Source organism: Rhinatrema bivittatum, chromosome 8 (assembly GCF_901001135.1).
Source record: "Rhinatrema bivittatum chromosome 8, aRhiBiv1.1, whole genome shotgun sequence".
NCBI lineage: Eukaryota > Metazoa > Chordata > Amphibia > Gymnophiona > Rhinatrematidae > Rhinatrema > Rhinatrema bivittatum.
Window position 1 is genome coordinate 77,256,823 of NC_042622.1, and position 24,067 is coordinate 77,280,889.

Consider the following 24,067-nt stretch of genomic DNA (forward strand, 5'->3'; position numbering starts at 1 on the left):
ATTTACAATTAGGGAGCTGTATCTTTAAGTTTAAAAAAAAAAAAAAAGGTTCAAAACTGAAAGTAAATCCCGTTGCCGTGAGCGGTTCTGTGAGCCTCCCAGGGGGTTGCTAAGTCCTGAGGGGACCATCCCCCCCGGTTGAGGCCGCTAAGGGTCGAGGACCCTGCCCTTGAGTTTCAGCAGCATCGGGGTGATACCGGGGAGCCCGGCTCACTCACCCCCACAGGAGCAGGACCCGTTTCTCCAGAACCTGAGACAGCGAACGGCAAGTTTGCAGTTCTTTAAAAAAAAAAAAAAAAAAGTGTTTTGTTTTGGGTTTTTTTTTAATCTTGTGCGTGCCGGCTCTCCAAGACTTTAGCTAGGTTTACGGGGGCAGGGGGCTGCACAGCTGACTTTTTATTTTTTTCTTTTTCTTTTGCTGTTTTCAGTGGTTTCTAGGCGGGCCTGTGATGCCTTGGGACTCCTCATGCTGCGCTCGCGGCTTTCGCGGGAAGGCCTCTGCTTGGAGTGTGTGCAGGGGGGCAAGGGACCGTCCGTTTCACTTTGGGGGGGGGGGGGCGCAGTCGGGCTCTACGTTCAGCGGTGTGTGCAGGGACAAGTGTTATGTTGTCAGTGGACCCATTCCCGCTGAGCGCAGGAACGGAAGCCATCTTGGGCACCTTTTGGGCGGCCACATGGGCAGCGATGGGGGAAAGGATTTTACCCCCTCGCTCTCTCTGCAACAAATTCCTGCCGGGGGGGGGGGGGGGGCGCGGCATTCCTACAGGAGCAGCCTCTCCTATACACGAGGCTAGCCCTGAGAGGGCTATTGACTCCTCGTCAGAATCATCTTTCTCCTCTGAATTTGTATTGCTTATGCACAAGGCTTTTAAAGCAAAAAAGGTAGGGAGAAAGCAGGCAGCTGAGAAGCCTTTGCTGCAGACGCATGCCTGGAAGCGGAAGAGGGACAGGTCCATGGGGGGGATCTGACCCGCTTAAGGGTAAGAGATCCTTAAGGTCCGTACTGGTGGACACAGATACAGACTCTACGTCTCAGGACGAGCAAGATCTGCAGGTTAAGCCCCCGGGGGGGGGGGGGGGGGGGCTGACGGAGACGCAGATCCACAGCAAGATTCAAGTAGAGGCTTTCAGGCGATGGAAGGTGACAATCCAAAGGTGGTTCGTCTATTTAAGAAGGAGGAGCTGTCTCCACTTATTCCGGCCATCCTGCAGGAGCCAGGATTAGTGACTCCGGCGGTGGAGTCCCAGCTGGGAGTTATGGATCCTGTCTTGCTGGGCCTCAGGGGTCCTACGGTTTCCTTCCCTTTCCATTTCTCGGCGACTGATCTCCTATTCAGGGAATGGGACACCCGGGATTTGGGGCTGAAGGTAAGTAAAGCGGTGGACAAGCTATATCCTCTTCCGGAGGACGCATTGGAGCTGCTACGAGTCCCTAAGGTGGATGCAGCGGTGTCGACTGTTACGAAGAAGTCCACTATCCCAGTTACGGGGACGACGGCCCTCAAGGACTTGCAGGACAGAAAGTTGGATCTACAGCTCAAGAAGGTGTTTGAGGTGCCAGCGCTGGGTGTCCGTGCAGCAATGTGCAATAATTTTGCGCTGCGTGCGGGTCTTCGCTAGGCCCAGCAACTCCAAGCCAATGCTGACCTCTCTGAGGGGGAGGCTATCCAGACGAACCGGCTGAAGGCGGTCATCACCTACAGTGCAGATGCTCTCTACGACCTGCTGCGCACATCAGCCAGATCCATGGTTTCCACACGCAGGCTCCTCTGGCTCCGGAATTGGGCTGCAGATGTTTCGTCCAAGGCCCACCTCGGTTCGCTTCCTTTTAAAGGAAAGTTGTTGTTTGGCAAGGAATTGGAGAACATGATCCAATCTCTGGAGGAGAACAAGGTTCATAAGCTACCAGAGGACAGACCCAGAGCGAGAGGGTCCTTCATGGCTCGATCTTGGTTCAGGGGTAGTCAGACCATGACTGGCGTGGTCAGCTGGGTCGTCTTTTCACCCGGGGGCTAGTAGGCAACAGTCCTGGGCTCAGCCCTTTCGGGGCAGAAGATTTGGCAAGCCCGGTAACCCCCAGGCAGCAGCGGGGGCTAAGGCCTCGCAATGAGATACGGCCGGTCCATTCCTCGGTGCCAGTCATGGGAGCCAAGCTATCGCTCTTCCTAGAGGAATGGACCAAGTTGACGTAGGACCAGTGGGTCCTCATCGTGATAAGTCAAGGTTACACTTTAAATTTCGTACGGCGCCCTCGTGGCAAGTTCCTGATATCTCCATGCGCATTCCGAGAAAAGCGAGTGGCTGTAAAAGACACGCCTCAGCGCCTACTGGACTTGGGGGCTATAACACTGGTGCCACTCACAGAACATCGGAAAGGCCGCTATTCCATTTACTTTGTGGTCCCAAAGAAAGATGGCACTTTGTCTGATCTTAGACCTAAAAAGAGTCAACAGATGCCTTCAGATACCACGCTTTCGAACGAAAACGCTTCGGTCAGCAATCGCTTCGGTATGGCAAGGAGAGTTTCTGGCTTTTCTGGATCTCACGGAAGCATATCTACACATAGGCATCAGGTCAGCCCACCAGAAGTTCCTCAGGTTCTGCATTCTGGGAAAGCACTATCAGTTCAGGGCTCTGCCTTTCAGGCTCGCCACTCTTCCTCGAACGTTCACCAAGGTGATGGTGGTGGTGGCAGCGCAACTTCGGAGGGAAGGCTTGCTAGTGCATCCCTACTTGGATGATTGGCTAATTTGGGCAAAGTCCAAGGCTTTGTGTCAGGAGGCTGTACGACGGGTGCTACAGCTCTTGCGGTTGCTCGGCTGGGTGGTCAACCTTGCCAAGAGTCGGCTGACTCCTTCGCAATCTTTGGAGTTCCTGGGAGCCCTGTTCGATATGCAGCAGGGGAGAGTGTTCCTCACAACCGATCGCATAGTCAAGCTGCAGGGACAGTTGAGGGATCTATTATCCATGCTATTGCCCAGGGTGAAGGATTACTTGAAGGTTTAGGATCCATGATGTCCACCCTGGAGTTGGTACTCTAGGCCTTTGCCTATATGCGTCCCTTACAATCAGCATTGCTGTCCCGCTGGAATCCTGTTTCGGAATAGTTTTACCTACCACTCCCTCTTACGGACTCCGCGAGAGTCAGTCTTGGCTGGTGGCTCGTTTCGGCACATCTGGAGTGCGGCTTTCCCCTGGTGATACCCGAATAGACAATTGTCACCACAGATGCCAGTCTCTCCAGCTGGGGAGCGGTTTGTGTGGAAAAGTCGGTGCAGGGTTAGTGGTCCAGGGAGGAAGCTCAGTGGTCGATCAACCGATTGGAGACCAGGGCCGTAGCACTAGCCTTACAAGTCTTCCTCCCACTCCTTCAGGGGAAATCGGTACGAGTCTTGTCTGACAATGCAACCAAGGTAGCCTATATCAATTGCCAAGGGAGAACCAAGAGTCGTCCGGTGGCACAGCAGTTGATGCACTGGGCAGAACAGCACCTGGTAAGCATCGTGGCATCTCACATTGCCGGCAACGACAACGTGCAGGCAGATTTCCTCAGTTGTTACCATCTCGATCCCGGGGAATGGGAACTGTCCGAGGGGGCATTTCAACACATCAGTGACAAGTGGGGCACGCCGTGTATGGATCTGATGGCCACCTTCAAAAATGCCAAGGCCCCGCGCTTCTACAGTCGTCGCAGCGAGCCAGGCGCAGAGGGCATGGATGTCCTGGTCCTGCCCTGGCCCACAAACATATTGCTGTATGTATTCCCTCCCTGGCCTCTGATAGGCAAGGTGCTTCGTCGTATAGAGCTCCATCTGGCAGAGGTAATCCTCGGGGCTCCGGAGTGGCTGAGACATCTCTGGTTTGCGGATCTGCTCAACCTCACCGCCACGGAGCCTCTACGATTTCGGGAGTCCACGGTGTTACAGTTTTGGCTGCAGTGCAACCGCCTCACCACCAGGGGTCCCTCTAGTGCTGGCTTTCCTGACAGGCCCAGTCCATCTCCTCTGTCCACTCTATGCTCTGGGTGTGCCCTTATAACCCTGCCTGACAGTTGCCTCGGTGCTTCGGCATCGAGCTCACCTGGGCTCCCTGCTCTAGCCTTGCGCGGCCTTCGGGCCTTTCCTTGCCTTGCGCGGCCTTCGGGCCTTTCCTTGCCTTGCGCGGCCTTCGGGCCTTTCCTTGCCTTGCGCGGCCTTCGGGCCTTTCCTTGCCTTGCGCGGCCTTCGGGCCTTTCCTTGCCTTGCGCGGCCTTCGGGCCTTTCCTTGCCTTGCCCGGCCTTCGGGCCTTTCCTTGCCTTGCCCTGTGCGGCCTTCGGGCCTTCTCACCTGCCTTGCCCCGCTTACGGTGTGTGGCCTACGGGCCTTCTGTGTGTGTGTGGCCTACGGGCCTTCTGACCTGCCTTGCTCTGCTTACGGTGTGTGGCCTACGGGCCTTCTGTGTGTGTGTGGCCTACGGGCCTTCTGACCTGCCTTGCCCCGCTTACGGTGTGTGGCCTACGGGCCTTCTGTGTATGTGTGGCCTACGGGCCTTCTGACCTGCCTTGCTCTGCTTACGGTGTGTGGCCTACGGGCCTTCTGTGTGTGTGTGGCCTACGGGCCTTCTGACCTGCCTTGCCCCGCTTACGGTGTGTGGCCTACGGGCCTTCTGTGTATGTGTGGCCTACGGGCCTTCTGTGTATGTGTGGCCTACGGGCCTTCTGACCTGCCTTGCTCTGCTTACGGTGTGTGGCCTACGGGCCCTCTGTATGTGTGTGGCCTACGGGCCTTCTGACCTGCCTTGTTCTGCTTACTGTGCCCTGACCCAGCCTGAACCTAGACACCGCTATCTGCCACCTGCCCTGACCCAGCCTGGACCTAGACACTGCTATCTGCCGCCTGCCCTGACCCAGCCTGAACCTAGACACTGCTATCTGCCGCCTGCCCTGACCCAGCCTGGACCCAGACACTGCTATCTGCCGCCTGCCCTGACCCAGCCTGGACCCAGACCCTGTACTAGCCATTCTAGTCTCTCTCAACCTGGAGCCACCCTTCAGGGTGGTGTTCACGACTCCTGACCGGGGCCCAGTCGTAACACACGGCTCTTCTTCATCAAGGCCCCATTTGTTTAGAAGAGGCAGATCGCTTCTGTCTAGCGGCATGGGTTTTGAGAGGCATCGCTTAAAGGAAAAAGTTATTCGGATGCGGTGGTGACCACGTTGTTGCAGTTGCGCAAACCGTCCACTTCCCTGGCTTATGTCAGAGTCTGGAAAGTCTTTGAGGTCTGGTGTAGGGATCACGAAGTAAGTCCCACGTGAGCGTCAGTATCAGACATTTTAGGTTTTTTGCAGGCAGAGCTTTCTAAGGGTCTTTTTTGTAGTTCTCTCTGGGTACAGGTGGCGGCGCTCGGTTGCCTTAGAGGTAAGATCCAGGGAATAGCGTTGGCGTTACATCCAGATGTGGCTCGCTTCCTTCGAGGAGCAAAGCACTTATGGCCTCCGCTTCGTCACCCGTGTCCTTTCTGGAACCTCAATTTGGTCCTCAAGTCGTTGTATGATTAGCCTTTTGAGCCTATAAAGCGGGTGAAGTTGAAGGATCTCACACCGAAGGTGGTATTTTCGGTGGCTATTACTTCGGCCCATCGGGTGTCTGAGTTGCAGGCGGTGTCGTGCAGGGAACCATCCTTACGGATTTCTGATTCGGGGTTATCGTTACGGATGGTTCCCTCCTTTCTCATGAAAGTGGTGTCGTCGTTTCACTTGAATCAGTCAATTGAGCTACCCTTGTTCTCAGATGTAGGCCATGCGGATCCGGTCGCAAAAGATTTAAAGAAACTGGATGTCTACAGGGCTCTGCTACGATATCTAGAACTTACGAATTCTTTTCGGGTCTCGGACCACTTTTTGTGTTGTGGACCGGTCCAAAAAGGGGTAGTATGGCCTCAAAAACTACGATCACTCAGTGTTTGAAGGAAGCTTTAGGTTCCACGTATTTTCTACATGGTAAGGTGGATCCGGTGGGACTGCGTGCACATTCTTCTCTGTCACAAGCCTCTTCCTGGGCGGAATGTCATCAAGTCTCGCCCCAGGAAATCTGTAGGGCGGTTACTTGAAAATCTTTGCACACTTTTGCAAGGCATTACAGGCTCATTGTTCGGGCGTCAGATTCGGGGGAGGGATTCGGTGAAGGAGTGCTCTGAGCGGGCCTCTCCGGTTCCCACCCTAGGTAAGTTAGCTCTGGTACATCCCAGGTGTCTAGACTGATCCGGGTACGTACAGGGAAAGAAAAAGGAAAATTAGTTTCTTACCTGATAATTTTCGTTCCTGTAGTACCAAGGATCAGTCCAGACACCTGGGTTGTGACTCCGCACCAGCAGATGGAGACAGAGCAAGACTTGTCGGGCACCCTCACATATAGTAAGGCACCACCCACAGCTCGTCAGTCTTACGAATGTCAAAGCAAAACAGCAATGAAACCAAACTATCTAACTATACCGCCCCACACTAGGGCCGATTCAACCAAAGCCCCCAGCTGGATCAAAACTTCCAGAAACAGAGGACCAACAACAGATACTGAAAAACCAATGGAAACACCAACCGAGCGGACTCTTCTTAAATCTGAAAACAGACTTGGGTGGGAGCCTGGACTGATCCTTGGTACTACAGGAACGAAAATTATCAGGTAAGAAACTAATTTTCCTTTCCCTGTACGTACCAGGATCAGTCCAGACACCTGGGATGTACCAGAGCTGAACCACCGAGGGCGGGAACCAGAGAGTCCCGCTCGCAGAAATCCAGGTCCGTAACATCCAGCCGATAGTGTCGCGTAAAGGTATGCAACGACTTCCAAGTTGCCACCCTGCAAAACTGCTGCGGCGACACATACGAAGATTCCGCCCACGAGGTGGTCTGAGCTGGCATCGAGTGGGCGCGGAGGCCCACCGGGACAGACTTACCATGCAATAGGTACGCAGAAGAAATAGCTTCCTTCAACCACCGAGCAATCGATGCTCGAGAAGCAGCGCCACTCTGCTTTGGACCCGAACACAAAAGGGAGGGTCCGAAAACCCGAAAAGGATTCGTTACCCCCAGATAACGGAGCAGAACTCTGCGAACATCAAGTTTCTGCAACATCACATGTCCTCAGGAAAGGCAGGCAATTCAATGGTCTGGTTCAAATGAAACGCGGACACCACAGAGGCAGAGAAGCGTGAGAACGGTTCTCGACAAGACAATGCCTGCAACTCCGAAACTCGTCTCGCCGAAGCCATCGCCACAAGAAAAAACCGCCTGAAGGGTCAGATCTTGTAGAGTCGCTCTCCTGAAGGGCCCAAAAGGCGACGAGCACCGCGCAGTGAGCACCAATTAAGAGTCCAGGAAGGACCAGGAAGCCGCAACGGAGGCCGCAGATGCTTAGCTTCCCGAAGAAAAGCGCGCCTCGTCTGGATGATGAGCCAGCGACTTACCTTGCACTTTACCTCTGAGACAGCCAAGCGCCGCTACATGTACGTGGAGGGTGCTGCATGATAGGTCCGTAGCAAGCCCCCGCCGGAAGAAAAGCGAGGACATCCAGTACGGATGGTAACACCGGATTCACCTCACGCGATCTACACTAATCTTGGAACACTGCCCAAACCCGGACATATGCAAACGAGGTAGACCGTTATCGAGAACTCAGCAAGGTAGCTACCACCGCATCCGAATATCCCTGCAAACGTTTCCTCTCAAAACCACGCCGCGAGACCGAAGTGAGCCGCGTCCTCTGACCCCGCCGCAGGAGAGCCGCTTCCCCTCGAAAACGGAGAGGAGCCTCCTTTGCCAAGAGCAAGAGGTCCGCGAACCAAGGCCGTCGTGGCCACTCCGGCGCCACCATCATCACCTCTGGAGGCGACTCTATTCGACGAAGGACCTTGCCGATCAGAGGCCATGGAGGGAACACATATATGAGAACGTCCGTGGGCCAAGGGAGTACCAGAGTATCTACCCCTTTGGCTCCTCGTTCTCTCCGTCGACTGACGAATCGCGGAGCCTTGGTGTTCTGAGCGGTGGCCATCAAATCCAAGTGTGGTGTTCTACACCGTTTGCAAATTAGACGGTAAGCCACCTCCGGCAGCACGCACTCCCCTGGATCCAATCGATGCCGACTGAGGAAATCCGCTTGGACATTGTCCACTCCGGCGATGTGGGACGCCGTGATGTTGCTGAGGTTCCTCTCCGCCCAAAGCATGAGCAGCCGCGCCTGCTCCGCCACCGCTTGGCTCCTCGTACCTCCCTGGCGATTGATACACGCCACTGTGGTCGCATTGTCCGACAACACTCTGACTGAAGTCCCTCGGAGCAATGGGAGGAACGACTGGAGCACCAACGTGACCACTCTGGTCTCCAAGCAGTTGATGGACCACTGTGATTGAGCTTTGGACCACAGTCCCTGCACCGAGCGGCCCATGCAAATCGCTCCCCAGCCGGAGAAGCTGGCATCCGTGGTGACTACCATCCAGGTGGGCATGAGTAGGGACACTCCGCGTGTCAGATTGTCGGTGCAGAGCCCCCACTGCAACTGGACCTCACCTGATCCGTGAGCGGGAGGGGAAGGTAAAAACTCCTCGGACACCTGCCGCCAGCGGGAGAGCAATGCGGATAGCAATGGACGTAGATGAGCGAACGCCCAGGGGACTAGCGCCAGCGTTGACGCGGATAGCAATGGACGTAGATGAGCGAACGCCCAGGGGACTAGCGCCAGCGTTGACGCCATTGATCCCAACACCATCAGGTAATCGCACCCCTGCGGAATCCGGAGGGACAAGAGACGGCGTATCTGACCCTGCAGCTTGCAGACCGGTCCTTGGACAGAAAACACCCTGCCTTGCTTCGTGTCGAACAGTGCTCCCAAGTATCCAGGGTCTGGGTGGGAACCAGCCGGATTTTGGCGAGATTAACCACCCATCCGAGCGACCGCAAGAGGTGCAGGACTCTGTCGACTGCCAGTCGGCACTGCATTTCGGATTTGGCTCGAATCAGCCAATCGTCCAAATAGGGGCGTTCGCTGATGGCACGGTCGAATGCCGATGTGAGGTAAGTCTCCGTCAGATCCAGCGACGCCAGGAATTCCCCTGGTCGAACCGAAGCTATGACTGGGCGGATCGTCTCCATTTGGAATCGAGGGACGCGGAGACATCTGTTGACTCCTTTGAGGTCCAGGATTCCTTCTTTGGCACTATGAAGTAAATGGACTACCGGCCCAGATGACGCTGACCCGGATGCACAGGAACTACCGCGCTCAGGTCTTCTAGGCGTCGCCACGTATCCCGGACAGCCAACGCTTGATGCCTGCCTTGTAAGGGGACACCAGAACTATGTCCGCCGGAACCCGAGCCAAAAGTAACGCGTAACCGTGTCTTATCACGCTGAGGACCCACCGGTCCGTGATTCTCCTGGCCCGATTCCCGCACCGCGCCAACCTGGATCCTACCTCCGGTGTAACCAATGGAGCCGGGCTTCGACCGCGCCAACCTGGATCCTACCTCCGGTGTAACCAATGGAGCCGGGCTTCGGACTGGTCCCCAACGAGGAACCGCCATGCCGTCCAAATGTCCTTCCTCGAACGGACTGGGACCACGACGACCGACAAGAGGAACTAGATCGATACGGGGCCCCCGACAATCTCTGTGGCGGCGACTTCCTGGGCCCACAAACGCGGGACCTATTGGAAAACGAAGACTGGGCCCTGTATCTGTCCTCCAGTAACTTGTACTCCCGGTTTTCACCAAAGTACTGCATCAGGTCGCCCAGTTGTTTGCCAAATAACAACTTCCCCTTAGAAGGGAGCGAGCCTAGGTGTGCCTTGGAAGATTCATCCGCCGCCCAATCACGGAGCCACAGGAGACGTTGTGCCGAAAACTGCCGAGACCATGGCTCTAGCCGAAGGCCGCAGAAGGTCGTGCATCGCCTTCGCGCTGTACGCAATAACTGCCTCCAAGTTGACCGCTTGCTCCGCCTCCTCACCCGAGAGGCTCGCCTTGGCCTGAAGGACCTGAGCCCAGCGCAAGCCGGCTCTCAGGGCAAATACTACCCATAGCCGCCCGGGCGCCCAGAGCCGAAAACCTCAAAGACTTTCCTGAGCTGAGACTCCAGCTTTCTGTCTTGGATATCCTGGAGCGCCGCGGCTCCCGTCACCGGAATCGTCGACCGTTTAGTGACTGCTGAAACCGCTGCGTCCACTCGCGGAAGACGGTGGGATTCCAACGCGTCCTCCGGCAACGGATACAGCTTGTCCATAGCTTTACTAACCTTGAAGCCCAACTCCGGGGTGTCCCATTCGCGAAGGAGAATATCCGAAGCGGAAAAAATGGACCGGAAAAAACCAACGCGGGTCCTGTCAGGCCCAACAACACCGGGTCCATCTTGGTAAATCCTTTCTAGGCTCCATGGGTGGGGCATCCACACCCACTTCCAAGAAAAAATAGCCGGAGTTAGCGGTGCAAGTTCCTCCTTCCGGAACAAGTGCACCACCTTGGGGTGGGCACCCTCCCCCGCGTGGATCGTATCCGCGTGCGCACCGTCGTCCCGCGGGACCCCTAATCAGGGTCTTCGTCCCCGGATGAAGCCGATTTGGGAGTCGGTCTCCTGGGGGGCCCCGCGGCCTGAGCGCCGTTCGCTAAGCGGATCCACGGGTCTCCGTGTACCCTCCCCCGCTCGCTTCTTCTGGGGATCAGACAGACTGTCAGAACCCCCTTACCGACGATCCCTTCCGCATTGAGCGTATATTTATTTGAATATTTATTAAAAAAATTTTTTTTTTTTTTTTTTACTTCCAAGCCCCGCGAGGGCCGACAAAAACCGAGGCCTCAGGATCGGAGGAGACCTCCTCCTGACTCCGAACCGCCGCAGAAGCAGCCCCCCCGCGGGGGAACCCCCCCGGGGTCCCGCCGCTGGGGAGACAACGCCGACGAAAACGAGGCCGCAGGAGCGGAGGAGGCCTCCTCCTGACTCCCAACCGCCGCGGAAGCAGCCCCCCCCGGGGTCCCGCCGCTGGGGAGACAACGCCGGCGGCATGCCGCCATTTTTCACCGCGTGGCCTCCCCTACGGACTCTAAAATGGCCGCCGTTCCCGCGCTGAGCGGGAACAGGCCGGCCCTGCCTTCCCCTTCAGGGGCAGCGCGCGGCGGCGATCGCGGTCGAGCGCGAACTCCCCGACCGCCCTCGGACGGCCCTTCACCGCCCGATAGACAGGAAAATAAAGCCCGTCGATCTGCACGCGCGGTCTGTAACGCCCCTCGGCATGCACCGCACCGGCCCGGACCACCGAAGCCGCCAAGAGACCAGAAAAAATTTCAAAAAACCGCCCGCGGAACGCTCCCCCTGCGAAAACCAAAGCCAACCTCACAGACGGCGAAAACGGCAAGAAAGAAAAACAAAGTCCCCTTTTTTTTTTTTTTTTTTTTTTTTTTTTTTTTTTCTACCTGCCGCTGACCTTGGTCCTGAAGTGTCCGGTCCAGCGGGGGTGAGTGAACCGGGCTCCCCGGTGTCACCCCCGGCGCTGCTGCCAGAGACAGGCCGGGTCCTCAACCCTCAGCAGCGGCCTCAACCAGGGAGGGGTAGTCCCCTCAGGACCTCGCAACCCCCCTGGGAGGCTTTCAGGACAAGCGAAGCCGTTCTATAACTTTCCTTTTTTTTTTTTTTTTTTTTTACAATCCAAACAATTAAACCAAATTAAACCAAATCCAACAACCCTGACTAGCTAAACAACTACCCAGGGATCCTCAGAGCCTGTGGGTGAACCTGCCCCATCTGCTGGAGACAGAGAAAGACTGACGAGCTGTGGGTGGTGCCTTACTATATGTGAGGGTGCCCGACAAGTCTTGCTCTGTCTCCATCTGCTGGTGCGGAGTCACAACCCAGGTGTCTGGACTGATCCTGGTACGTACAGGGAAATTAGTGCTTACCTGATAATTTTCGTTCCTGTAGTATCACGGATCAGTCCAGAGCCCCGCCTGCGACTGTGTACACAAAGTAACGGAGAGTCCACTCGTGCGTTATGGTCTGGATACTAGTACTGCATTATCTATCTTGTTTTCTCTTGGTTCAGCGAGTTCCGTTCCCTGTTGGGGGTTTGTCTGAGCCTTATTATAGCTGTGAGAATAGTTAGTCATATAGTTTGGTTTTGTTCCATGTTGCTTGGACATTACGTAAGACTGAGGGACTGTGGGTGGCACCTTGGTATATATGGCAGGATTGTTTTGAAAAACCTCTGTCTCCATCTGCTGGAGGGGAGGCAAAACCCAGGTGTCTGGACTGATCCGTGGTACTACAGGAACGAAAATTATCAGGTAAGCACTAATATTCCTTTTTCTACTATTCTGCACTGTAACAGATGTCTGATAAATAAGGACCTGCAAAGGCCTAACACAATATTTTAACTTTTTTTTTCATCACTGGCTTCCCATTTTCCCCACAGAACCACTGGAAGGCACAGGACATTGGGATCTTGAAGAAGTGGGAGTCGGGTCACAGACTTGTCAAGAACAAGATGCCAGAGATCTTTACATTAAGTGAACCCATAATATCACCAGCAAGGTAAAGGAAAAAAAACATTTAAACTGTGGAAACAAATGCTGGAAATGCCAATCACTGTTCCATATTTCAAACCTACCTCAGGCGTGATTGAGCCACATAGCTGGCTGATGAGAGTTAGCTGGTGTTGCTCTGTGTTCCCCTGCATGATAGGGCTTCGAGTCCACATCTCTGCCATAATACAGCCAGCACCCCACAGATCAATGGGGGGTCCATAGTCACGCTCCCCTAGAAAAGGAACCAATCTATTTAATCCCCACACCTCAGAACAGTGGAAGTTGAGCCAGCAGATGTAAAAAGGACACGTGAGGAGCAGGCTGACCAAAAAAACAAAACCCATCACTAAAAACACAGTCTTACACCTACCAAGTAGCAGCTCAGGAGGGCGATACCACAGTGTCACCACTCGATTGGTGTAGCGGTTTGGCTGACTGTTCTTAGCAAGGCTGAAAGCTCGAGCCAAGCCAAAATCAGCTAACTTGAGGACGCCATCTCGTGTGATGAGTACGTTGGCTGCCTTCATGTCTCGATGTAAGATCTATTCACAGGGAGACAAGAAAGAAAGAACATGTTAATCTTAAAGAGGGACAGAAGGAGCTGGAGGGGACACAGCAGGACCCCATGTGAGGAGGAAGCAACAAAGATAGCAAGGGTGTACATAGCTACCTTATTCCTGTGGATATAGTACAACCCATTCAGCAGCATCTGCATCACCTTCTTGATCTCAGAGAGCGTAAACTTGACGTGAGCATTGCTGAGCAGGCCGGCCAGGTCATGTTCACAGAAGTCAAACACCAGGTAAATGCTTCCCTTGTAGCGGTTATACTGTGTGGCTGTGCAAGAAGTGAAGAACAGAATGAGATCGGACCTCATCGCTTATTCAATATCCCTCATCACATTGTTCTGAAGGGGACCCAGGATGTACACAATATTCTGGAAATCTATCCATTACTATGGACTTTACCTTGTTTGTCTGGACACTGTATTAGGGCACTTCCCATTACCCCATACCCATAATTGTGTTGTATTTGAAAATAGCATAAAAGGTGTGGTTTTGCAGAAAAATCTATTTTTTTTTTAAAGAAAAAACTAAGCTTAAACATAAACCTCCCCAAAACACATTTGGCAAATGTTACAGAAGCTTCTGGTCTGGGACAATAAGCATGGGGCTGAGGGATTCCCTTCACACACTCCCAGGAAGAACAGGAGTTAGCATGGATCAAGAGATACCCACCCCAGGACCCAAGAAGAAAGACGTTGTTGCAAGTATGGCAATCCTCTTCCTGGGCTACAGGAGGACAGGCAGTGAGAACTAGGTCAATAATCCCCTCCCAGAGCAGAAGGAGAGAGGCAGCAGGTCCAGGATAGGGGATCCCATCCATGAGCCCAGAGAGGACAGCATTAGTATGTGGCCAGGAATTCCCTCCCTGGGCCTAAGTGCAAAACAAGCATGAAAAGCCAAGGGTCACTTCTCGGGTCACAGGAGAAAAATTGAGTGATGGGCCGGGTATCTCTTCCTAAAGAGATGCAATTTTTGGGCACTTGCCATTGCCCTAGAGGCAAGTCAGCTATAGTTTCAGTAAAAATGGTGTTTAGTCATGATCGTTTCACAAGTACTCTTTCTATCTAGCTTGTATTAGGTAGCTTGTATTTAGGTGCTGTAGATATTTACGTCTCTCCACAGGGCTTACAATCTTAGGGAGTCAATACCATGAGGGCTTCCAAAGCTGTATTGTGTACTGCAGCTTTGGAAATCATGTGGTATTTCCCCTGGCAGTAAAATTCTGTAGGATAATATATAGTAGGCAGATGGAAAAAAAAAAATGCTGCACAATGGCAGCCCCTTCACCCATGACCACCATCTTCTTAAAGGGCAAACAAGGCCCAAAAGACACCCCCCTCATCCAACATGTAAAATCATGCTGGGAGTCTTGGGCAACCCCCACCCACCTCTAGAGACTGCTATGAAGTGACAAATAAAATCCCCAAACATTTAATCTCACACAGTAATCGCCCATCTCCCCAGCAGTAGCATCCATTCCCCCCACCCCACCTCACCCCACCGTAACCTGCCTATGCTCTATGGCCTCAGTAGATGACCAGGTATGCCTGGGAGGGGGTCCCAGGCATACCTGGTCATCTACTGAGGCCATAGAGCACTCCCTAGGCTTCGGGTCCAATGCTTGCTCTCCTGTATCACCTTGGCCAGTGCCATTTTGAAGAGATTAAAGCACCAAACCTGGAACCTAGGGGCACTTAGTGATCCCACTAGACCAACAGGTATGCCTGAGTGGAGGGCGGGGTGCCCTTTGAAACTGGGAGGGAGGGGGACTGCCACACAAGATTAAAATGGCTTTTTTTTTGGTCATTTCATGGACGCTTCTAGAGGCAATGGGGGGAGTGGTTGTTGCACAAGACCCCAGGAGGTATGAGAGTGGGTGGGAGGTCTTTCAGGCTATGATGGTTCTTTATGAATTAGTTCAGGCGCATTAATGTCCCGATGCTCCTGGGGACAGTTAGTTATCACTCCTGAGTTGTAGTTAACTTTCTGGAAAACAACAGGGCTTGCAATTTTTTTTTGAGGCAAGCCGTGTTATTTAATACATAAGTTTATGCTAATAAATGAGCTGCTTTTCATGCATTTGCAATGCTTATATATGCAAAGCAGCTCATTACCATATCTGCTATTTTGGGTTCAATAATGCACAGTGTTTAAAATACCATGCATTGCCGCATTAGACGTTTATCCACATTAAAACCCTAACAAGTAATAAGTGCATAATATTGGCTTTGTAAATAGACCTCTAAGTTTGCACTTGAGGTTATGGAGGGTGAAGGGACTTACCCAAGGTCACAAGAAGCAGCAGCAAGATTTGAACCTTGGCTACCCTAGTTCACAGCCTGCTGTTCTAACCACTAGGCTACTCCTTCACTCAAGACATCAAGCTTGTGAACACAGGGGAGTGGGGTCATTAGAGTTGTCCAGTAAATGACAATCATGATCCAGAAAATAATAAGCATATCCTCAGAGTGCTGAATCTCATTGGCTTTGTCTTGCATGCCACCACTGTTTTTCTGGGCTTTTTTTTTTTTTTTTTGAGGATTTAGAATGTATTTCCTCCTGCTTGGATAAAGCCACAGCAGGCTCTTCTCTTCTGGATGAGAGAATCTCAGCATCATTTTCATCAATCAATGTTTGCAGGTGGCAGTTTTGAAGGTCTGCCAGAGATCCTCAATATCTTCATATGTAGGCAAGGCAATGATATTATGAAGATGCTGTTATAGATATGTGCAGATCTTCAGGTATTAAAAGGACAATGTTAAATAATCCTTCACATTGCTTTTGGATGCTTTGAATTCTGGAGCCAAGAAATGTTAACGGGCCAGTGCAAGGGTATTAGGCACCCAAGGAGAATATTCTGCCTTGCGCCTGCCCCCCTGGCCCAAACACACAAGTAAAAATTATGCATTTACAATAATAGATTTTACAAGAAAAAGGACATTCAAAGTATAGTTTTCTGAGATAAAGTGGAAAGTAATTATATTGACGTCTATTTTGTACTATTTCCACTACCTCGTCAGTATTTTTTGCCTTTTTATTGTGTGATATAAAAGTATCACTTACAGCAGTGCATGTAAATATAATATACATATTGTATGTCAACCAGAAAACCCCCCTAAAAGGCAAACCAGACACTTAGAACCCATATGGTACTGGGTCTCTTGTAATGCGTGTTGGGTGTAGGCTTAGTACTCAAAGCCAAGAATTACAATATAGTAAACCTCCCATACCAAAACAGTACTAAGTACCAGCAATCAAACAGTTACAAGCCTACCCATGAAAAGGCAATGCTGTAAATATTACAGCAGGCCCTAAAACACCAACACACCTCCCTATTAGGAAAACAGAACAAGCCAGGCTGCTATAGATCCCTACACAGAAACTACACACCAACAGAATACTTCAAATTTGATCACACATGCAGAACACAGACAAAACCTCAAACACAGAATAAAGAGACTATAAAGTAAAAATGTGCAGACAAAAACTGACTGGAAACCATGACACTAGATTCTGGATGCAGTGTTACAATGAGAAAACAGAAACACTGCTATTCTTTATAAATATCAAACAATAAAATGAATATAAAACATCAATAGTAAAACCATACTAGTAAAAGGAATATTTCAAAATAGCAGGCAAACAGTGACATCCATTAATTAAAAACTTATAAAATAAAATGTTCCAACTCCAAAACAAAACTGAAAAACAGCGCACACATCAAATATTAACACCCAATGATTAAAACTAACAAGAATATAAAATGAACCACTCACCATACTGGGAACCTTTGATTTCCAGATACCCTGAGACTGTCGTGGATTAGCTGATGGGGTGGGAAGCAGGGGTTGTTGCACACAAACCTTTTCCTTTCTCTCTTATATACAGTCACATAATTACCGTATTTTTTGCTCAATAAGATGCACTTTTTTGTCTGTACATCTTATGGAGCAAATATTAAAAAAAAAACAAAACAAAAAAAAAAAACAACTACCTACAACCCCCCTCCCTCCTGACCCCCCCCAAGACTTGCCAAAAGTCCCTGGTGGTCCAGCGGGGGTCCTGGGAGCGATCTCCCCCTCTCGGGCATTTGGCTGCCAGTAATCAAAATGTCGACGGCCGTCCATTGCTCCTAACATGCGACAGGAGCCGACCAATGGCACCGGTAGCCCCTGTCACATAGTAAGGGCAAAGGGCCACCGGCACCATTTTGACTACTGGCAGCCGAATGCCCGAGAGGGGGAGATTGCTCCCAGGACCCCCGCTGGACCACCAGGGACTTTTGGCAAGTCTTGGGGGGGGTCAGAAGGGTGAGGGGTTGTAGTTAATTAAATTTGAAGGGTTGGGATGGGGTGGGTTTTTTTTCACAAAATAGCATGATAAAAAATTTTCCGATCCGGGGAGTGGACCAAAATGGCCCTCCCCAGACCCGAAAACGAACGGGGACAAAAAACAATTGTATGCATACCCATCGCTCCATAAGACGCACAGACGCCCGGAAACGGAACCGGTTTAGCCCACCATTTTTTCCCCCCCCCTCTGAACCCTAGATGCGTCTTATGGAGCAAAAAATACGGTATACACATTCATTTTCTTTCACACAAAACACAGAGGTTCTCCCACACATGCACACTCATACATATGCTCTCGCTCGTTCACACCCTCTCTCCCTCACATACACTCATACATATGCTCTCGCTCGTTCACACCCTCTCTCCCTCACATACACATGGATTCTCTCTCACACACACACATGGATTCCTTGTCTCATTCACACATTCACCCTCACACAGGCTCCTTCCCTTTCTCTCATACACACACAGCCTCACGCAAGCTCTCTCACTCACATTCCCTCATACACCTCCTGTCACACAGGCTCCCTTCTCTCTCTGGCACACACACACACACACACACCCTTACATAAGTTCCCTTTCTCACAAGCACATGCACTCATTTCCTCACACGGGCTCCTATCACACTCACACACACACACACACTTTCCAATCTTTCTGGCTCATAGGTTCTCTTGGTCTCTCCTTTTTCCTTTTGCAGGCATATGGGCTGTGCCCCAGCTCTCCCCGGCCTCTCACTTCTGTCTTTGGCCATTCCCAGGCTCCTCTCTCTCCTGCTGTGGACAGAATTGGCTCCACTTGTGGCCCTGCTGACACAAATCTTCAACTATGAGCACGATGGGCTCCACTTGTGGACCCACACGGCTGCTCTTTGTCACCCCCTAGGCAACCACCTAGTTCACCTAGTGGATGTGCCAGCTCAGTGTCTAAAGATGGATCTGACGAGGCAATGATCTGTCCAACGGTTGTTGGACAGAACATTGCCTTGTCAAGGAGGTGCTAATGCTTAGCATAAGGGTATCTCCAACTAGTCTTATACTTGTCGCTCTGTCTGTAGGACAGGTATTTTTTCCTAACCAGACTTACACACTTGACTTAGGTGGACAGCACTCAATATCTGTGTGCACCAGCTAAAGTTTAACTGGGGTGGGACCCTGAGAGTCCCGCTCGAATAACTCTGCTCACGAAGGACTGTGCAGACGGACCACGGACATCCAGACGATAATGCCTGGAAATCGTATGCCACGATTTCCAAGTGGCCGCCCTGCATATCTCCTGACAAGAGACCAATTGATTTTCTGCCCACGAAGTCGCTTGAGAACGCAATGAATGAGCCTTAAGGCCATCCGGAACCGGTTTACTGCAACCAATACACATGGACGCAATAGCGCCCTTCAACCAGCGTGCGATTGTAGCCTTGGACGCTTGAAGTCCCTTCTTGGGATCACTCCATAAAACAAAGAGATGATCCGACCTTCTAAAGTCGTTGGTAACCTCTAAATAGCGCAAAAGAACCCGACGGATGTCCAAACATCTCAAGTCTTTACCTTGAGAAGACTGCAGCTCCTCTTCCGAAAAAGAAGGCAACTCTACCGTCTGGTTGACATGAAACGCGGAAACCACCTTAGGCAAGAAGGAAGGTACGGTCCGTAAGGAGACTCCTGACGCTGAAATACGCAAAAACGGTTCTCTGCAAGAAAGGGCCTGTAGCTCCGAGACCCGACGGGCCGAGGAGATGGCCACTAGAAAAACCGTCTTAAGAGTCAGATCCTTTAACGAAGCCTTCTTAATAGGCTCAAAAGGTGCCGTGCACAGGCCACGGAGTACCAAGTTCAAGTTCCAGGAGGGACATGGAACCCGCACCGGAGGTCGTAAATTCCGAACACCTCGCAAAAACCGAGCAACATCAGGGTGACTTGCAAGAGAAGCCCAGCGCCGCTACCTGAACTCAAAGCGAATTATACGCCAGCCCCTTCTTAAGACCATCTTGCAGGAAGGAAAGGATGTGACCCACAGACGAACGTCTGGGCGAGATACTGCAGCGCACCAGTCATGGAAGATCTTCCAAACTCTAGCATAAGTAAGCGTAGTGGAAGACCTGCGCACCCGAAGAAGAGTTGAAACAACAGCGTCCGAATAATCTCTCTTTCTCAACTGCTTCCGCTCATAAGCCAGGCCGCCAGACAAAAGTGATCTGCCAGATCGAAAAACACCGGGCCCTGACGGAGAAGATTGGGAAGATGACCCAGACGCAAGGGACCGTCGACTGCCAGATTGACGAGATCCGCAAACCACAGGCGACGCGGCCATTCCGGTGCCACAAGAATGACCATACCGTGATGAGCCTCTATGCGCCGTAACACTTTTCCCACAAGGGGCCACGGAGGAAACATGTAAAGAAGGAGGCGACGGGGCCACGGGAGCACCAACGCATTCACACCTTCCGACCCGTGTTCCCGTCTTCGGCTGAAGAAACGGGCCGCTTTCGCATTTAGCCGAGTCGCCATCAGATCCAAGTGTGGAGTCCCCCAACGCTGGGTGATGAGATGCATCGCCTCGGCCAACAGCTCCCATTCTCCTGGATCTAGATGCTGCCAACTGAGGTAATCTGCCTGCACGTTGTCCACGCTGGCTATGTGGGTGGCCGCAATGTGCGACAAATGTCTTTCCACCCAGCTCATCAACAATGCCGCCTCTGTCGCCACCGCCCGACTTTTCGTGCTGCCCTGCCGATTTATGTACGCCACTGCTGTTGCATTGTCCGACAGAATCCTGACCGCTCGGCCACGCACGATGGGTAGGAGGAGACGCAAGGCCAGACGTACCGCTCTGGTCTCCAAGCGGTTGATGGACCCAAGTGGACTGGAGTGCTGACCAGGTGCCCTGGACTGCTCGGGACTGGCAGACCGCTCCCCAGCTGGAGAGGCTGGCATCCGTTGTCACCACTATCCAAGACGGAGGCTCCAGATCCACTCCCTGCAGGAGATGACCTGGAGTTAGCCACCAGGAGAGACTGGAGCGTGCCGGCTCCATCAAGGGCAGTTCCAGGCCATAATCCTCGGACCTGGGATCCCAACAAGAAAGAAGCGCTTTTTGTAACGGCCGCATATGCGCAAAAGCCCACGGCACCATATGACCAATGACCTGTAAATAATCCCAAGCCGTAGGAGTGGGGAGGTCCATCAGGCGCCGCACCTGTGCCATGAGATTGAGCATGCGCTGATGTGGGAGAAAGACCTTGCCCTCCAGGGTATTGAACAGAGCGCCCAAAAATTCCAACTGTTGGGTCGGCTCGAGCCGGCTCTTCGAAGTTGACTACCCAACCCAGCGACTGGAGCTGACGCACCACCAAGGAAACTGCCCGTTTGCAGGACGCTTGCGACTTCGTCGAGATAGGGATGTACAAGAACTCCTTGATGCCGGAGGGAAGCCGCAACCACTACGAGAACCTTGGTGAAGACTCGCGGAGCGGTCGCCAACCCGAAAGGAAGGGCACAAAATTGGTAATGATACCCCAACACCATGAACCGCAGGTATTTTTGATGACGCTCTCGTATACCGATGTGAAGATACGCCTCGGTCAGGTCCAAAGAAGCCAAATACTCTCCCTTGTGGACGGCCGCAATAACAGACTGTAGCGTCTCCATCCGAAAACGAGGCATGCGTAACGCTTTGTTCACGCCTTTTAGATCCAAGATCGGTCTGAAGGTGCCCTCCTTCTTGGGAACCAGGAAGTATATGGAATACAGACCCGTCCTGATCTCGTCCGGTGGGACCGTGACCACCGCTCCCATAGCCTGCAAGTGGTTGACGGCTTGAGCTATCGCCAGCTGTTTTTCCGGAGGACTGCACAGCGATATCATAAAAAGGTCCCGGAGGGAACGTGCAAAATCCAACTCGTAACCGTGTCAAACCACGTCGAGCACCCATTGATCCGAAGTTATCTTGACCCACTCCTCCCAGAATCGAGACAGCCGACCTCCGATAAAAGGAACAGAGGAGTGGGCCTGCGCGCCTTCATTGAGCGGGCTTTCCAGTAGCGAAACCTTGCGAGGCTCCTCCCCGCGGAGGCCGCCTGCCACGAAAGGAAGAAGACCAGGACTGGGACCTTATGGCCTGCTGCTTCTGGGGAAAGGAACCACCTCTTCCCGTACGGAAACGCCGTTGACCCCGGAAATGAGCCCTGGCATTCCTAAAGGGCCGAGACTGACGGGGCTTATCCTCAGGCAATTAGTACACTTTGCTGTCTCTCAGGTTCTTAATGAGCTGATCCAATTCCTCGCCAAATAGCAACTTACCCTTAAAGGGGAAGGAACCTAATCTGGCCTTGGAGGTGGCGTCTGCCGACCAATGACGAAGCCACAACAACCTCCTAGCGGAAACTGCCGAGGACATAATGTGCGCTGAGGTACGCAACAAATCATATAGCGCATCCGCTGTATAAGCGACTGCAGATTCAACGCAACTTGCCTGCTCCGCCTCAGCCGGAGGGAGCTCCTGCGCGGTCAAGAGCTGTTGAACCCAGCGCAGGTTGGCCCTCTGGATGAGGCTGCAGAACTCGGCTGTCCGGACACCCAAGGCCGCCACGTCAAAAATGCGCTTCAACAAGACCTCCAGCTTGCGATCTTGAAGATCCTTCAAAGCTATTCCCCCCGTAACCGGGATAGTCGTGTGCTTGACCACGGCCGTGACAGCCGAATCCACCGCGGGCGTCTTAAAAAGATCCAGAGATTCTGCGGGCAAAGGATATAATTTTTCCATAGCTCTGTTTACCCGCAGCGAAGCCTCCAGCAGATCCCATTCCCATGAGACAATCTGCAAAACTTTGGGATGTAAAGGGAAAGTCTGAGGGGGGGCCAGAAGGCCTGCCATAGCAATATCCCCCGTGGAAGTGTCCGTATTCGGGGGGGGGGGGGAAGCTGTCAGCTCCAGTTCTTGCAGTACATGGAGGATGAGGAAACTTAACTTCTCCTTCCCAAATAAACGCAGCACCTGGGGATCGTCCCCCTCTTCGGATCCCTGTTCTTCCGCTGACTGCAAATCCGGTGCCCCCGGAGGATCCGGGGCAGCCCCCGTGTCCCCCGAACCCCCTGCCGCCCCCCCCCCCCCGCGGGCGAGTGACATGGGCCCCTGTGGCCCCAGCAGGATCTCCTGGTCCAGGGAAGCCTTGGGGACCTTCGGGGGGAGAGGGACCTTCCGCCTCCCAGCCAGACTCTGCCTGTAAAAAAAGCTTTGTGTATGAGAAGCACAAATTCAGAAGAAAATGGTACAGACCTCTTTAAATTCTTTGTCTTGGAGCCTGGGGAGAGGGGGGCTTGAGGGTCCTCCAAATCGCGCGGGGGGCGCGGGCTCAGGTCGGGCGGAGAAGGAGGAGGGGAGGTTTCCTCCTCCGAAGCAGCCAGGTCTGCGCCTCGTGGCCAAGATGGCCGCCGCTCTCCTCCCCGAGGGAGATGGGGCCAGGGAACGGCTGCCCGGAGCTGTGCGCTGCCGCGACGCAGAGGGGAAAGAAAAGTCGCTACGGGCAGCGCTCTGCCCCCGGGAGGGTCCCTCGCCCCCGGGAAGACATCGGGAGCAGAGGCCCTCCCAGGAGAGTCGCACCCCTGCCCCCCCACAGGCCGTGCAGGCCGAAGATCGCGGCATCGCGGCAGAAGAGGAGCTGTAAGAGAAAAAGCGCGCCAAAGAGAAGGTAAGGAAAAGCCTCACCAGCAAATCGGGCCGGGTGATTCAGCCACCCCCTCCGGAGTCCGTAGAGGCTCTGGCAGGCCGGGGCTGACAGAACAAGAGCTCACTGCCTGTCCCCAACAGGCCTTAAGTGGCTCCAGAGCAAGAACTTTTATATTATTATTATTTTTTTTTTTTTTAAACCCCCTTCAGGGCTAAAGCCCTGGACAATGGGGGGAGGGTGACCGGCCCACCGGTAAACTCTCCCCAGCCTCAGGGACACGCTATTCCGGGGAACTTAAGAGGACAGTGCCCTCTGTGCCTGCCTCGCTGTAAGCTCCTGCGCTGTGCAACAAATAGTCTGAGAGAAAAAAAAAGACAGACAGAAGACAGAATCACCACAACAAGAGAAGGGAAGAGACTAATTGTTCCTGTCCCCAAATTATTATTATTATTATTATTCCCAGTACAGACCCACTGACCAGGCCAGGACCGCAGGTTATGCCTCTCAATCTGTTGGAGTCAGAGAATATACTGAGGGATCGCAGGTGGCACACCGGTATATCTAGGGGGTGCTTTCAGTTTTCTCTCTGACTCCATCTGCTGGAGGGGAGGCATAACCCAACTGTCTGGACTGATCCTGGTACGTACAGGGAATGGGATCAGTGTTACACTTAGGACCTCGATGGTCCATGGAGACCGTGGGACACTTGCCTGGTTCGTCCACCCATTGGAAAGCTAACACCCATGGACATACACGAGACCTGCTGTCAGGAAGGGTGATCCTTTCTCCACCCGATGTGCTCCTGCTAGCATCCAACATTGGGGAGATTGAAGGGCACATCAACATGCCTGAACCTACTGATCCAGAAGCACGGCATAGGGGGGTCTTCCAGTAAGTACCCTGCCTGGAAGGACAGCTATGGTAATTGCGCCAAGCATGCAAG

At 52.8% G+C, this 24,067-nt stretch overlaps 1 protein-coding gene across 4 annotated transcripts in view; it reads right to left on the minus strand.

The window, feature by feature from the left end:
* The window catches only part of CDK9 (cyclin dependent kinase 9), a 114,479-nt gene that overhangs the window by 2,019 nt on the left and 88,393 nt on the right, over positions 1–24,067 (minus strand). For all 4 annotated transcript variants that reach the window (XM_029612063.1, XM_029612064.1, XM_029612065.1 and 1 more), the window contains 3 exons: positions 13,212–13,378; positions 12,912–13,083; positions 12,625–12,773 (listed from right to left, as the gene is read on the minus strand). In XM_029612063.1, coding sequence (XP_029467923.1) covers positions 12,625–12,773; positions 12,912–13,083; positions 13,212–13,378 — 488 coding nt within the window. The remainder of the gene's footprint in view (positions 1–12,624; positions 12,774–12,911; positions 13,084–13,211; positions 13,379–24,067) is intronic.